The sequence below is a fragment of the Conger conger genome, chromosome 7 (assembly GCF_963514075.1).
Source record: "Conger conger chromosome 7, fConCon1.1, whole genome shotgun sequence".
In the NCBI taxonomy this organism is placed as follows: domain Eukaryota; kingdom Metazoa; phylum Chordata; class Actinopteri; order Anguilliformes; family Congridae; genus Conger; species Conger conger.
In genome coordinates this window covers 58,994,518-59,008,753 of record NC_083766.1, presented here as the reverse complement: position 1 = coordinate 59,008,753, position 14,236 = coordinate 58,994,518, and the positions used below count along the sequence as shown (strand labels likewise).

At 38.6% G+C, this 14,236-nt stretch overlaps 3 protein-coding genes across 3 annotated transcripts; all 3 read right to left on the bottom strand.

The window, feature by feature from the left end:
* Window positions 1-268: 268 nt before the first annotated feature.
* On the bottom strand, window positions 269-1,246 carry LOC133132117 (olfactory receptor 52E4-like). Its single transcript, XM_061247293.1, has one exon. It carries the CDS (start codon window positions 1,244-1,246, stop codon window positions 269-271), a length of 978 nt encoding a protein of 325 aa, XP_061103277.1.
* A 3,274-nt stretch (window positions 1,247-4,520) lies between these two features.
* On the bottom strand, window positions 4,521-5,492 carry LOC133133401 (olfactory receptor 52E4-like). Its single transcript, XM_061249499.1, has one exon. It carries the CDS (start codon window positions 5,490-5,492, stop codon window positions 4,521-4,523), a length of 972 nt encoding a protein of 323 aa, XP_061105483.1.
* A 3,207-nt stretch (window positions 5,493-8,699) lies between these two features.
* Window positions 8,700-9,680, bottom strand: LOC133133400 (olfactory receptor 1F1-like). Its single transcript, XM_061249498.1, has one exon. It carries the CDS (start codon window positions 9,678-9,680, stop codon window positions 8,700-8,702), a length of 981 nt encoding a protein of 326 aa, XP_061105482.1.
* Between the last annotated feature and the right edge of the window lie 4,556 nt (window positions 9,681-14,236).

Below are 14,236 nucleotides of genomic sequence, written 5' to 3'. Positions count from 1 at the left end.
TCAAAGCTATATTTATTTAGGGCTCATGAACTGCTTTTTAAAAAGTGCCTCAAACCTGTTTTGCATATTCTTTATGACAAAAGCCACAATAACTGTACATATTGACGTGCAAGTCTTCAGATTTTTCACATCTCTGACTGCATCCAAAACATCCAATTGATTTGATTTCAATTGTTCATTGTCTTACAGTTCTCAGTTGATTGGAGAGTTATGAAATATAAAACACAGTCAGACTTGCTCGTCAGAAATTTGTGAATAAAACATTTATTCATTTATTACTGGCAGTGATGTGCATCTTCTTTCTTCTGTACAGTTTTTTAATGGATTCTCTGAATTCTTCTGTCTTCAGTGAGTAGATGATTGGATTCAGCATAGGCGGCAAGGCATTTGCCAATAACATGTTAAGGATCCTGGCATTCTGGTGGATGATAGTGGCCAGTGCAAAGGAGAAGCATAAAGGAAGATAAAACACGCTCACCAAGATCAAATGAGAGGTGCAGGTTTTCATGGCTTTGAGGCGCTCTGAGGCTGCAATTTTGAATAACGCTCTGGTTATGCAAATGTATGTGCCCATGATAAAAAGTACTGGAAACCAGAGAATCAGAACAGGACATGTCCAATTCATCATAATACTTGGAGTGTTGTCATTGCACGCCAAACGTACAACGGGTCCATGATCACAGAAATAGCTTTCTATCACATTGGAGTCGCAGAATGACAGTGTGGTGAGAAAACCCACAGCAATGAGAATGACCGCTCCTGCAAGCATCCACAATATGGCTGTGATCACCAACATTGATTTATTTGTCACAATCTCATTGTATCTCAGTGGCAAGCATATAGCAACAAATCTATCATAGGACAGAAGAGTTATTGTGAAAGACTGCATATGGAGAAACCAAAAAACAAAAAACATATTAGTCAAGCAGGCCTCAAAGGGAATTAAATGTGATTTAAACAGGAAGGTGTCAATCATCTGTGGGATGACAGCCGTGCTTCCACATATATCAGACAGAGCCAAATTAAAAACTGCAACGTATTTTGGACTGTGGAGACACTGGTCAGTGTAAATCACAAACATGACAAAAGTGTTTCCCACTAGAGTCAGAGCATAAACAAAGCAGAAGAAGATATAATAGTATTTTGCGTTGGGAATGCCGGCAAAACCATTAACATAAAAGAAGTCAGGACGCAGAATACTAGTAACAGTGCCATTTATAAAGAAGGCTGAATTCACGGGGCTCATGGCAGGATTGTTTGTTCCTCCCTGTTTCTCCCCCTGTGAAAAACCTGTCCTTTTGGACCTGAAAGTAAACAACAGGTTAACCTGCAGTAACAAATTCCTCAAACACTAAAAAGTCAATGATTACTATGAAATATTTAGCTGCACAAATCACATAAGCTCAGATTTATCATTCAATTTTTAATTATTGAATAATTGGATCTTGTGTGCCTCAAAAAACAGTATAAGAATTACTTACTTGTCATACATACATTTCAATTGACAATTTTGCCTTTGCCCCAAGTACCCACTATGCCTCTTTCATTTGCTAAAAATATATTAGTATTTTTATTATTATTTATCCTGCCCTTAATGTTCATTCATTCATTTGAGTAAATCTGATAAATTTGTTAAATTTGGTGTATATATATACAGTACTGCGCAAAAGTATTTGGCACCCTAGATTGTTGCATATGTAACATATTGGTGAACTTGGCACGCCTCTTCTCTAGACTTTGGCTGACTCACTTTCTTTTAACTCTCCAGGTATTCCCAGACAGCCGCAATCAGGTTCTTATCGGAAAGATGTTCCTTTACTGTACTTCAGTGAAGGTTTTAATGAAATACAAGACAACATTTCATTTTTGGGGGAAAATGAATGCTTGGAAATCCCAAAACTGCTCTTTTCTAATGACACACTGCTTTTGCAGAAGAACATAAACATCTAGGACTCATATATTAGAAAATCTAGGGTGCCTAAGACTTTGCAAAGTACTGTATATATTAATATTCTGTACAATTATATACAGTACAATAACTGGGTATCCTAATACAGTGTTACCTGGGCTGTCCCTTTCTCAGCTGGAGCATGTGACCCTCAGGGTCCCCATAGCACAGCCCTTACCGCACATTATTTAGTGTTACTGTTCCTTACAGTATTAAGATAAGAGACTGGCAGTTTAAATGCTAATAATAACAGAAAATTGTACTATATAAATATATTCGGTTGAATTATAATATACTTTTGTTTCATGAATGAAATTATTTTAGATTCAATATTCTATGAGAATAATTCCTATGTAAATCACAGCTGTTTGAAATAAATCAATGATGGAAAAAAGGAAGGTATGCCTAATACTTACCAGTAATTTCAGGCAAAGTTGCTCAGACCAAATATGTTGTCAATATATTGATCACTCATATAGAATAACGTTTTTTCTGTTGTTAGTAAGTCAATGTCATTCACTACTTCTCTTCGTAGATGTAAGTCCTTCATTCACTTGTAGAAGACTATGGTGCGTCAAAGCATGTGCTCTTGTTCTTATATCCTGAAGTGTGGACACAGAGCATTACACCAAGGGACCTGGCCACAAAAGAAATGCTCATGTATAATCAATGCAACATGATGCAATGAATGATACTTTAAAAAGTATACTTCGGTTTAAGTTGTATTTGAGTGTACTTCAAAAAAGTATACTAAATCACATATGCATACAATGTTATTTTTATTACTTTAGTGAAAGTAAACTGTGGTTTAAGTTCATCTACATCAAATAAAGATTCTGAATTGCATGCAATTATTGTGGTATTTTAGGATACTTAAACCGTGCTTATACTTAACAAAAGTATGTTCTATTTTCATCACTGGATAGCATACTACTAGTTAAAGTCTATGTTAACTTAATTCACGTAGATATATATTGTAGCATACTATGGTGCCAGGATGGGAATATTAAGGTGCTGTCCACCAGGTGGCAGCATGAGCCCTACAGACAGGTATGGCCACGGCTGTGATTGATTGTAATCACCGTAGCTGTGGCCAATAACCTCGTTATTGGGCTATAAAATAGGCCAATTTGTTCGTTCGTTCGTTCCCCAGCTCAGTGTCACTATATGAATAAAAAGCATGCTTTAGTTTAATCCTGACAAATGACATCAATAGTATAGACATTTTAATCCAGAATGCATGTCCAATGGAAAATAAGGTTTCTGAGTGGAAATATAGGTATCACTAGTGGGTGACTTCATTTCAATTGGCAAAAAACAGCTTGAAAGCTAGCCACTTGGTTTGGACTGACCTTTGTTGATGTTAATGATAATGTTTACTTCTCCACAGTGTTGGGGTCAACATTACCAGAATACTGACGTGCACATCTAAATGTAAATGTTACTGGTCACCCCCAGACTTTTTGCCCTGCTGTGTCACCATGCAACAATGTGCATCTATGCAACCTTCTAAAATCCAGTCTCTCTGAGCAACTGGTCACCTGTGGACATTTTACTAATACTCCCATACTCCCATACTCCCCAACAATGTGCATCTGTGCAACCTTCTAAAATCCAGTCTCTCTGGGCAACTGGTCACCTGTGGACATTTTACCAATACTCCCATGCTCCTTTGCTATAAACTACTCTGCTGTCTCCAATGCTCTCAAGGATCAAGGGAGAGCATTTGAGACAGCAGAGTAGTTTGTAGCACAGGAGCATGGGAGTATTGGTAAAATGTCCACAGGTGACCAGTTGCCCCGAGAGACTGGATTTTATATTTTCTTTTACTGGTGGGGCATGGAACAAGCCATGGTCATGGCTGAGGGTGTACCCAATCCGAGGCAGAGCCTGGGAGGTACCTGAGAAGGTTGCACAGACACACCCTGTTGCATGACGACACAGCAGGGTAAAAAGTCTGGGGGTGACCAGTTACATTCACATTTTAGTCATTTAGCAGATGCTTTTAATCCAAAGCGATTTACAAGACTTTATATTTGAACTTTAGCAATACAGAACTGAACACATAAACTGAATACATACTCTAACCATGAACACATAAACCTTCTTTAGTGGCTAGGTTGTTAGCGTCCTCCTCTCCAGCCATGTAGTGGTGCCCTGTCCCTTCATTCGTAACCTCCCATTATAGTCTTCAGTAAAGCAGGTCCCTACAAAGTAGTTTAGAGCCATCGGTATCTGCATTCGCTAATGATAGCTTGTTTTAATCTGATGGCTACTCTTCTACAAGGAATACTTAATTTTACATTGGAATTTCCCAAATTAATATCGCTGCTAAAATGAGAATGTTGACTCTTGTGCTTGAGCGCAGTGCACTGCTATACTGTTGAAACGCCACTCCAGATTAACTGCAGCAGCTAAAATGTCCAGTATTAATTAAACTCTAAATCATCAATTGTCATTGTAACTCACTTAAGTACATCAGTTAAAGCAGTTGATTGCACAGATAAATCACATCACTTGGTTCCTTCGGTCAAAAACTTGCCGGTCAGTCATTTGGGATTTAAACATTTATTTATTTTTTCCTGACAATGGTGCGCATCTTCTTTCTCCTGTACAGCTTTCTAATGGATTCTGTGAATTCCTCTGTCTTGAGTGTATAGATGATCGGATTCAGCGCAGGTGGCAAGACAGTCGCCAGTGACACATTAATAATCCTGGCGTTCTGGTGAATGGATGGGCCCAGTGCAAAGGAGAAGCACAAAGGAAGGTAAAACACACTCACCAAGATCAAATGAGAGGTGCAGGTTTTCATGGCTTTGAGGCGCTCTGAAACTGCTGCAATCTTTAACAATGCTCTGGCTATACAAACGTACGTGCCTGTGATAAAAACTAGTGGAAACCAGAGACTTAAAACAGGATATGTCCAACGAATCACAACACTTGGACTGTTATCATTGCACGCCAACCGGTATGTGGGTTCATGATCACAGAAATAACTATCTATCACAGTGGACTTGCAGAAGGACAGTCTGCTGAGGAGAGTTGCAGCTACAACAGCGGCACTTCCTGCAAGCATCCATATTACAGTTAAAATCAACAACATTGATTTATTAGTCACAATCTCATTGTATCTTAAGGGAAAGCATATAGCAGCACATCTGTCATAGGACAGAAGTGTGAGAGTAAGAGACTGCATCGCGTAAAAGAGATAAACAAAAAACATATCAGTCAAGCAGGCCCTGAAGGAAATTAAATGTGATTTAAAGAGCAAGGTGTCAATCAACAGAGGAATGACTGCAGTGCTTACACACAAGTCAGAAACAGCCAAATTTAAAATGACAGTGTATTTTGGACTGTGAAGGCAGTGGTCAGTGTATATTATGAACATGACAAAAGTGTTTCCGAGTACAGTCACTGCATAAACAAAGCCCAAGAAGATATAGTAATAGTTTGTGTGAGGAATACCAATGAGGCCACTTATGAAAAAGAAGTCAGGATGCACAATTGTAGTGTTTATGAAGCCATTTGAATTCAGGGGGCTCATTGCAGGTGTCTTGGCTTCTCACTGTTTCTCAACATTGAAAAAACATTCCATTTACAGCCTGAAAATGAATAAATAGGTTAGCCACCAGTCATGAATTCCCAAAACAACAGGTGGTTTATCAAATATTCAGCTATAGAAAATACATAAGCTCAAAGTATTGTACATTGTAGTATTAATGGTCATTGTGTGTTGCAAACAAAATAAAAAACAAGACAGAATTCCAATGCTTCAGCTGATTAATTTGTGACTGAAAAACATTTGATGAATCTCAGCACAGCACAAGATATAACAATCATGTTATATACACATTCCACCTGTTTCTATTACTTTATTACCATTCTGAATAAACAATTGCAGATGTACTCAGAAAGATGAAAAAATGTATGCTTAATGATGAATGATAACAATACATTGTATGTGCAGTGAAATATTTCCTAATCTAAAAAGGGAAGGTTTTGAATGCTATGTCACCATAATTATTATTAAATGTCATCTTTATTACTTTGTTACTTTTTCTAAAACACAGTACAGTAATTTTAGATTTAATTCTCAGGTAGAATAATTTCTATGCAATTCAAGTTAAGCAAAAAATTGCAGCACTTTGAAATAAATAAATGGAATGAATTAAGGTATGCCTTATACTTACCAATAAGTAGGCAAACATGCACAGAACAAATATGCTGTCAATGTATTTCTCTCTGTCATATAGAATTACTCTTTTTCTATAGTTAGGAAACCACTACCTTTCAACATTTCGCTTTGTACACTCAGTGACTACTTTATTAGGAATACTACCTACTTATTCATGCGATTATCTCATCATATAATTATGTGGCAGCAGTGCAATGCATAAGGTCATGCAGAAACAGGTCAGGAGCTTCAGTTAATGTTCACATCAACCATCAGAATTGGGAAAAAATGTGATCTGAATGACTTTGACCATGGAATGATTGTTGGTGCCAGACAGGGTGGTTTGAGTATCTCAGTAACTGCTTTTCCCCTCGGATATTCACACACACTAGTCTCAAGAGTTTCTAAAAAATGGTGTGAAAAACAAAAAACATGAACTGAGCAGCAGTTCTGTGGGCAGAAATGCCTTGTAATGAGAGAGGTCAAAGGAGAATGGCCAGACTGGTCAAAGCTGTCAGGAAGGTGACAGAAACACAAATAACCACACATTACAGCAGTGGTACACAAAAGAGCATCTCTGAACACACAACACATCAAACCTGTAAGGGGATAGGCTACAGCCGCAGAAGACTTAATAAGTCTAATAAATACCTAAATAATAAAGTGCTCACTGAGTGTAAGTCCTTGAATTTGATGATAGGTCCATTGTAAAAGATTGTGGTGGGTCAAAGCATGCCCTGTTCTCTTTATATCCCCATATGTTGTCACAGAGCATTCCACCAAGGGAACCATACACACGAGAAAAGCTCATGTGTAATTAATGCAATATGATGCAATGATAAAAAAATATGTTGTGTTCCTTTTTTGGGATTGGTATTTATTTATTTATTTATTTATTATTATAATTATAACAATAATTTAATTTAGCACTTTAAAACACTTTTCTTAAAGCAATGTGTGGCAAGAATGAGCCAGGCAATCCGAGGACCAGGCCAACTGGTTAAATAGGCACACACACTTGGAATGCATTACAAATACTGTATGTCCAGGATTTAAAAGTGTGCTTGGCAGGTTTTATGCTTGTCATGTCTCATGTTTAGTTATTGTCTAAGTTATTTTATTGTCACGCCAAGTTTTTATGTTTTATTTCTTGTTACATTTCATGTTTAGTCCTTGTTACGATGAATTTTCTAGTCATGTCATGTTATGTAGTTTATTCATTTCACAGTTTTGCAAACTTGTTATGTCACGATTTATGTTTGTTTCATGTTGTGTTGTTCCGTTCATTGTTTAGCATACACTTTGTGTCTTTCTGCAAACCTTGCATTCATGCTTTCTCTCTCACTTGCTGTCGCTCATGCTTCCCTAATTGTTTAATTTTTCCCGTGTCTACTTACTAATCTACTAACATTAGATCAGGATTGGGTAATACTAACATTCTAACCATGTGTTCATGTTTACCTTACGTTTCTTGTGTATGTCATTTACTAATTTAGGACAGGATAGGTTTATTACTAACAATTTCTAATTATCTTGTTAACTTGTCAATCTTCCACACCTGATTTCCATTCACATTCTGCTCTCAAGCTAATTGTCTGCACCTGTCTACACCTGCATGTTCATGTCATGTCTTACATTATGCAGGTAACATTAGTAGCCAGATGTCATTCCATAGCACGCCGACATTAGCAACAGCCAGTCTCACTCACTGTTCAAAGTGGCAAGCAAGCACTCAATTTGTGAAAACGCCAGCTATGTTAGTTTATTAGTCTCATCATAAACACCAAGAAAGAGTGTTCTCTCGGTTAGCCACACATAAAAATGGATAGCCATATTAGTGTTAGCTAATACTAGTTTCATTACATTACACTATATATAGTTAGGCTTATAAAAGTAGTTTGCAAGCTACCTTGCTAGCTAGCTGATATAGGATATTTCTCATTACACATGACATGAAAACATGCAATATGCAAATGCCATGTTTATGGCAAATAACTAGCATCTCCTTAAGATCTGAAATGTTATCTTTGAACTGGAAAACACTGATGCTAAGTATGCTTTTAAATAATCCATCGTTGTGTACTAACTATGAAAACTAAAAGTTTGTTTTAGAACCCAACCAATAATTTATTCCTGATTCCTGTCAGCTGTGGATTTCCCCACCACACCAGGAACAAATTTATCTCAAGTGCTTATCAAGTTTTTTTTTTAAATTGATGACAATTAACATTTTTGGGAAAATAGTTAAAATGCTTCTCCTCCTACCAAATCACACATTTTGTTTTTTGCCTCTCAGATTTGCCTATAGTTTGCATTTCAAGTACCATTATACAGGCATTCATTTTCTATCACTTATGTCAAAGAATGGCCAAAAGATGATTCAGTTGAGTTGGACATAGCTTATCACAAAAAAACTAATAATTCCAAAACCATTTCACTTAAACTTGGTATTTGCATTGCTAGTAGGATGAACACTCTAGCATTAAAATCTGAGCATGAGGCAGCAACATGGTGGTCTTGTTATAGAGATTAAAATATGAAAAAACACAACTTGCAGGTCAATCAATTGTGAATAAATCATTTATTAATTTTTTTCCTTCCAGTGATGTGTATCCGGTTTCTTCTGTACAGCTTCTTAATGGATTCTGTGAATTCTTCTGTCTTCAGTGAGTAAATAATTGGATTCAGCATAGGTGGCAAGACAGTTGACATTGACATATTAATGATCCTGGTGTTCTGGTGAATGGTGGAGCCCAGTGCATATGTGAAACAAATCGGAAGGTAAAACACACTCACCAAGATCAAATGAGAGGTGCAGGTTTTCATAGCTTTGAGGCGCTCTGAGGCTTCTGCAATTTTTAATAATGCTCTGGCTATACAAATGTATGTGCCAGAAATAAAAAGTACTGGAAACCAGAGAATCATAATAGGGTGTGTCCAATGAATCACAGAACTTGGTGTGTTGTCATTGCATGCCAAACGCCAAATGGGTCCATGATCACAGAAATAGCTGTCTATCTCCGTGGATTTGCAGAATGACAGTCTGTTGATAAAAATCACAGCTATGAGAGTGGCCATTCCTGAAAAAATCCATAATATGGCTGTGATCACCAATATTGATTTAATTGTCACAATCTCATTGTATCTCAGTGGAAAGCATATAGCAATAAATCTATCATAGGACAGGATAGTGAGAGTAAGAGATTGCATAGAGATAATCCAAAAGACAAAAAGAATATTAGTCAAGCAGGCCTCAAAGGAGATTAAATGTGATTTAAACAGGAAGGTGTCAATCATCTGAGGAATGAGTGCCGTGCTTCCACACAAGTCGCACAGAGCCAAATTAAAAACTGCAATATATTTTGGACTGTGGAGACAGTGATCAGTGTAAATCATAAACATGATGAAGGTGTTTCCCAGTACAGTCACAATGTAGACAAAGCATAAGAAGATATAGTAGTATTTTGTGTGGGGAATACCAGCAAAACCACTAATGTAAAAGAAGTCAGGATGCACAATAGCACCGTTTGTAAGGATGGTTGAATTCAGGGGGCTCATTGCAGGTTTGTTTGCTCTTTGTGATTTCTCACCCCATGAACAACCAGTCCTTTAGGACCTGAAAAAATAAGTTCACTTGGGAATTCAAACAGGTGTGTGGAGCTACGAAACTACACAAACTCAGATTTCGTATTTAATTATTGTAAATCGCATGTTAGTTGAAGTTTGTGTGTCCTTATGCCTGAAACCTGAAAAACAAGACAGAATCCCCAGGCATCACTCAACCCATTAGTCTCTAACCTGAACATTTTTTTCATGAATTCTAGTTTGTCATCATATAACACCAGGCATGTGCAAGGATGCCTGAGCATCTGCTACCTTTACCCCAAAGTGCCCCTTTTAATTAATAAAACATTCACATTTGTTATTTTTTCATTCATTCATTTTGGTAAATTATATTCTGTACAATAATTGGATGTCCAAATCAGTTTTACCTGGTGAAATGTTTGACACTCAAAAGGTCTCTGCATGGATGGCCCTGAAGAAAAAATAGTAATCATGTTACACACTCATTACTCATCACATACTCCTGTTTTTGTATTGCTTTTGTAAGGCTAGCAGTTTACAAACAAATAACAAATTAAAATTGCAGATGCACTCAAACCAAAGAGCCTAATAATGAGCAAAATCAATATAGTGAATATGCACAGACATATTTCACACTTTCTCTTACAAATCTCGAGAGGAAATGTTTGAAAGGTACTAAGTCAGGTTGAGGTTTTTGGATGAAATATATTTGGTTGTTTTGTCCTTCTTAAAGATGCTTTTATGAAAACACCTTTCTTGAAACAGTGAGAATATTTTAGATTTGGTTTTCATTCAGAATAATTGCTATGCACTTCAAGCTAAGCAGAACATTTTGCCTCTTTGACATAAACAAGGTAAGGAATACATTAAAGTTGTGCCTAATACTTACCAATAACTTTCGGCAAACTTGCACAGACCAGATATGTTGTCAATCTATCTCTCAAATAGAAGTCTTTAGTAAACCAATGTCTTTAAATATTTCTCTTTCATTCGTTGTACGTCCATGAACTTGATGATAGGTCAGTCGTGAAAGATTGTGGAGGGTCAAAGTGTTCACTGTTGCTCTTATATCCTCGAGTGCTGACACAGAGCATTCCACCATGGCAACAAGACACACAAATTAAATGCTCTTGTGAAATTAATACATGATTATGCAAGTTTGATGACTGATTTTGTGCTCCTTGTTTGGGATTTGTATTTATTTATTTATTAACAATAATTCTATTTAGCAATTTATGGCACTTTTCTTAAAACAAACTGGTAGAACGGAAGGTTTGCAAGAAGGCACACACTTGTATTTTAATTGTTGCATAAACACTGGTTGAAACCCAGTCACACACACACACACACACACACACACACATTCTTATAAACCAACACCTATTGGCGGGCATGCAAGACATCAACCAGCTCAGGAACAATTGGGGGTTAGGTGTCTTGCTCCAGGGCAGGATCGAACCGGCAACTATCTGGCTGCCAGACAATCAGTCAATGTTGGCCCATAGTTATTACCACAAAGCAAAACAGGGCTAGATACAAGTGGCAACCCGAGCTGGTGTGAAACACACACTAAACACAAGAACGAGAGAACAAGAGGGATAAATATACAAGGAACACTAGAGGCAAAGTAACAGAACTCACAAGATGCAGGTGATGTAACTAAAGTACTTAGTGAAGTCATAACCAAGGACCAAGCAAAGAACTACCAAGAAATGATGGAGAATAAACGAGGAGAAGGAAAACCAAAAGCCCAATAAAATAATCAGGGAAAACAAGACACAGAACAGAACACCCCCCCCCCCCCCTCCCCCCAAGAGGTGGCTGGAAACCAAACTGGACTGGGGATGGTACCCACATGATGGGCTCACTGAAGCCACAGAAAGCCTTCCAGAATCAGGACATGAGGAGATGACCTGAGGACCTCTGTCAGAGACTATGTCGTCGGGGAGACCCTGAATGTGCAAGGCGCGAGGGACAATTCGTTTAGTGGTTTCAAAGGGAAGGTTGGAGAGGGGGACAAAATATGTAATGGTCCCCCCCACCTCCCTCACACCTGATGACTTTGTCTTATTCTTTGAAAAGAAGGCAGATGCCGTTCGCAATTCCTTCTCCCCACCCTCTCCCCCTGCTGACCCTTCTACCTTCCCCAACTCCCTATCCTCCTTTTCTCCCCTCTCTGACTCCGACACTTTGAAACTCCTCACATCCCACCGCCCAACCACCTGTCCTCTTGACCCCATCCCCTCTCCCCTTCTACAATCCATCTCTAATGACATTCTCCTTTCCCTCTTACCTCGAATCAACACCTCCCTCCCTCGACCCCTCTGTTCTGAACAACTACCGCCCTGTCTCTGCCTGCTTAGGTGATATCTCTACGTGGATGACTTCCCACCACCTGAAGCTTAACCATGCCAAGACCAAGCTTCTCTACATCCCTGCTAAGTCTTATCCGACAATCGACCTCTCACTGATTGTTGAGGACTTTGTAGTATCCTCCTCCCATACGACCAAGAATCTTGCGGTGACTCACCCTCACTCCACATGTATCCTCCGCTGCCAGAACCTACGGGTTCTTCCTCTACAATATATGCCGTATCCGTCATCTCCTGACAGAGAAAGCCACCCAGCTCCTAGTCAGACCAGAACTGCGTCTGTCTGAAAGCGGTATCAGTGGGAGGAAGTCGGGAACAGTCAAGCTGCATGGGTTCCAATGATGATGCCAAGGCCATAGCGATGAGCTGAGCCAGTTCAGAAGGAATGTTCTTGGTAGCGAGCTCATCATTTAAGTTGTCAGACAAGCCTTGGCAAAAAAAGCATCCTGCCCCCCAGGAAACCGATTGTATAGTCCCTGACAGTGCGAGGGACTTTTTTGTTTGACAGGAAATGGCATCATGCCTCCTGAGAAGCCCCAGGCTCCTCGAACATCTTCTGGAGCTCCTGAATGAACCGGGACCAACTGGAACAGAAAGGAGATCGCTGCTCCAACACGGCCGAGGCCCAGGAGATGGCATCATAAATTAGAGGAGGGTGACGATGTGTGCCATCTTGGATTGCTCAGTGGGGAAACAGGATGGTTGGAGATCAAAAAATCCAGATTACACTGTGTACGGAATCCCTTGCATCCTCAAGCATCACCATCAAACCACTCCAGCAGTGGCAGGCAGGGCTCTCGGGTGGTGAGGAAGGCAGCGCTGGGAGCAACTAAGCAAAAAGAGAATATGAGGGCTGTATATACAAGGAATACAAGGGGCAAAGTTACCGAACTGCCGAGCTACCGAATGAAGGTGTGCCTAATACTTACGAATAACTTCCACAGACCAAATATATCTGTCTCTCGCATAGAATATCTCTTTTTCTATTGGGAAAGGTTTTGACACAGAGCATTACCCCCAAGAGAACATTTGAAACGACACCATTACACCAAGAAAAGCTCATGTGAAATGAATGCAACATGATGCAATGATAATGGTTGGTTTTGTGTCCTTAGTTTGGGATTTTATTTAGGTATACATTTACTAAGTACACTTTAAATACATCTGAACTAGACATGTACTACACTAACTAAATGTTGGATGGTAAATAGACTGCATTATTCACACACACACACACACTTACACTCACACGCCAAGTGCAAGGCACCAATCAGCTTTCGACACATCTTTCATTTTTATGGCAGTAGGCAAACTGCTGTATGTTTTGTGCATTTCTGCCACCTAGTGAATGTATTACATAATCCTCTTTTGTTATTTGTTACTATATTTAAAAAATGCTCCCATCCCTAAATCCAACCCACATTCTTTACTAATTATCTATTTCCCTTGCATCTGACTCCCACCAAACTCTTTTTCTAAAGTTACCCAAATCTCATATCAGTTATAAGTATAATAGAACTATGATACATTAATCATTATATTTGTTTGTGTATATCAAGTGTTGTTTGCTTGCAAAATATGTAATCAAAATGCTTAAGCTTGGTGAAGTGGAAAAGCCAGTGTTAAATGAAGACACATTTTGTTTTGCGCTCCTGATTAAAAAAGGCTGATTCATTACAACATCCAGAACTTATTCTCTCCGATATATGGTCAGATTGGGCAGTTAATTTGACGACATACCCAAACTTTCTCAAGCTGTGTCCACCAATTCAACTGCAATTCAGTTCAAGTTTATTTGTATGAAGCTTTTAGCAGCACAAGATTGTCGCAAAGCAGCTTTACATAGACCCCAGGCCTGAGACCTCCTCAGAGCAAGCCAAGGGCCACAGTGGCAAGGAAAAACTCCCTGAGATTTCATTTGGTTTCTTAGGTGAAAACTGGAAAGCTTGTGCTGAAAAAAAAGAAAAGAAAAAAAAAGACAGAAACATAACTCAGGACCACAAGCCTGTGGAGTTAATACACTCAGGGTGCAATGCGGTCAAAAGTGTATTCTTACTATTCACACCCATAGTAATTTAAGACTTGTAAAATCCTTTCAGAAAGAGTCCTTCAAACACATTTCTCATATTTTACTTCTTTTTTTTTAAAAGCCACTGC

Coding starts and splice junctions, on each gene's coding strand:
- LOC133132117 (XM_061247293.1), bottom strand. CDS start 1,246: ATGAGCCCCGTGAATTCAGCCTTCTTTATAAATGGCACTGTTACTAGT.
- LOC133133401 (XM_061249499.1), bottom strand. CDS start 5,492: ATGAGCCCCCTGAATTCAAATGGCTTCATAAACACTACAATTGTGCAT.
- LOC133133400 (XM_061249498.1), bottom strand. CDS start 9,680: ATGAGCCCCCTGAATTCAACCATCCTTACAAACGGTGCTATTGTGCAT.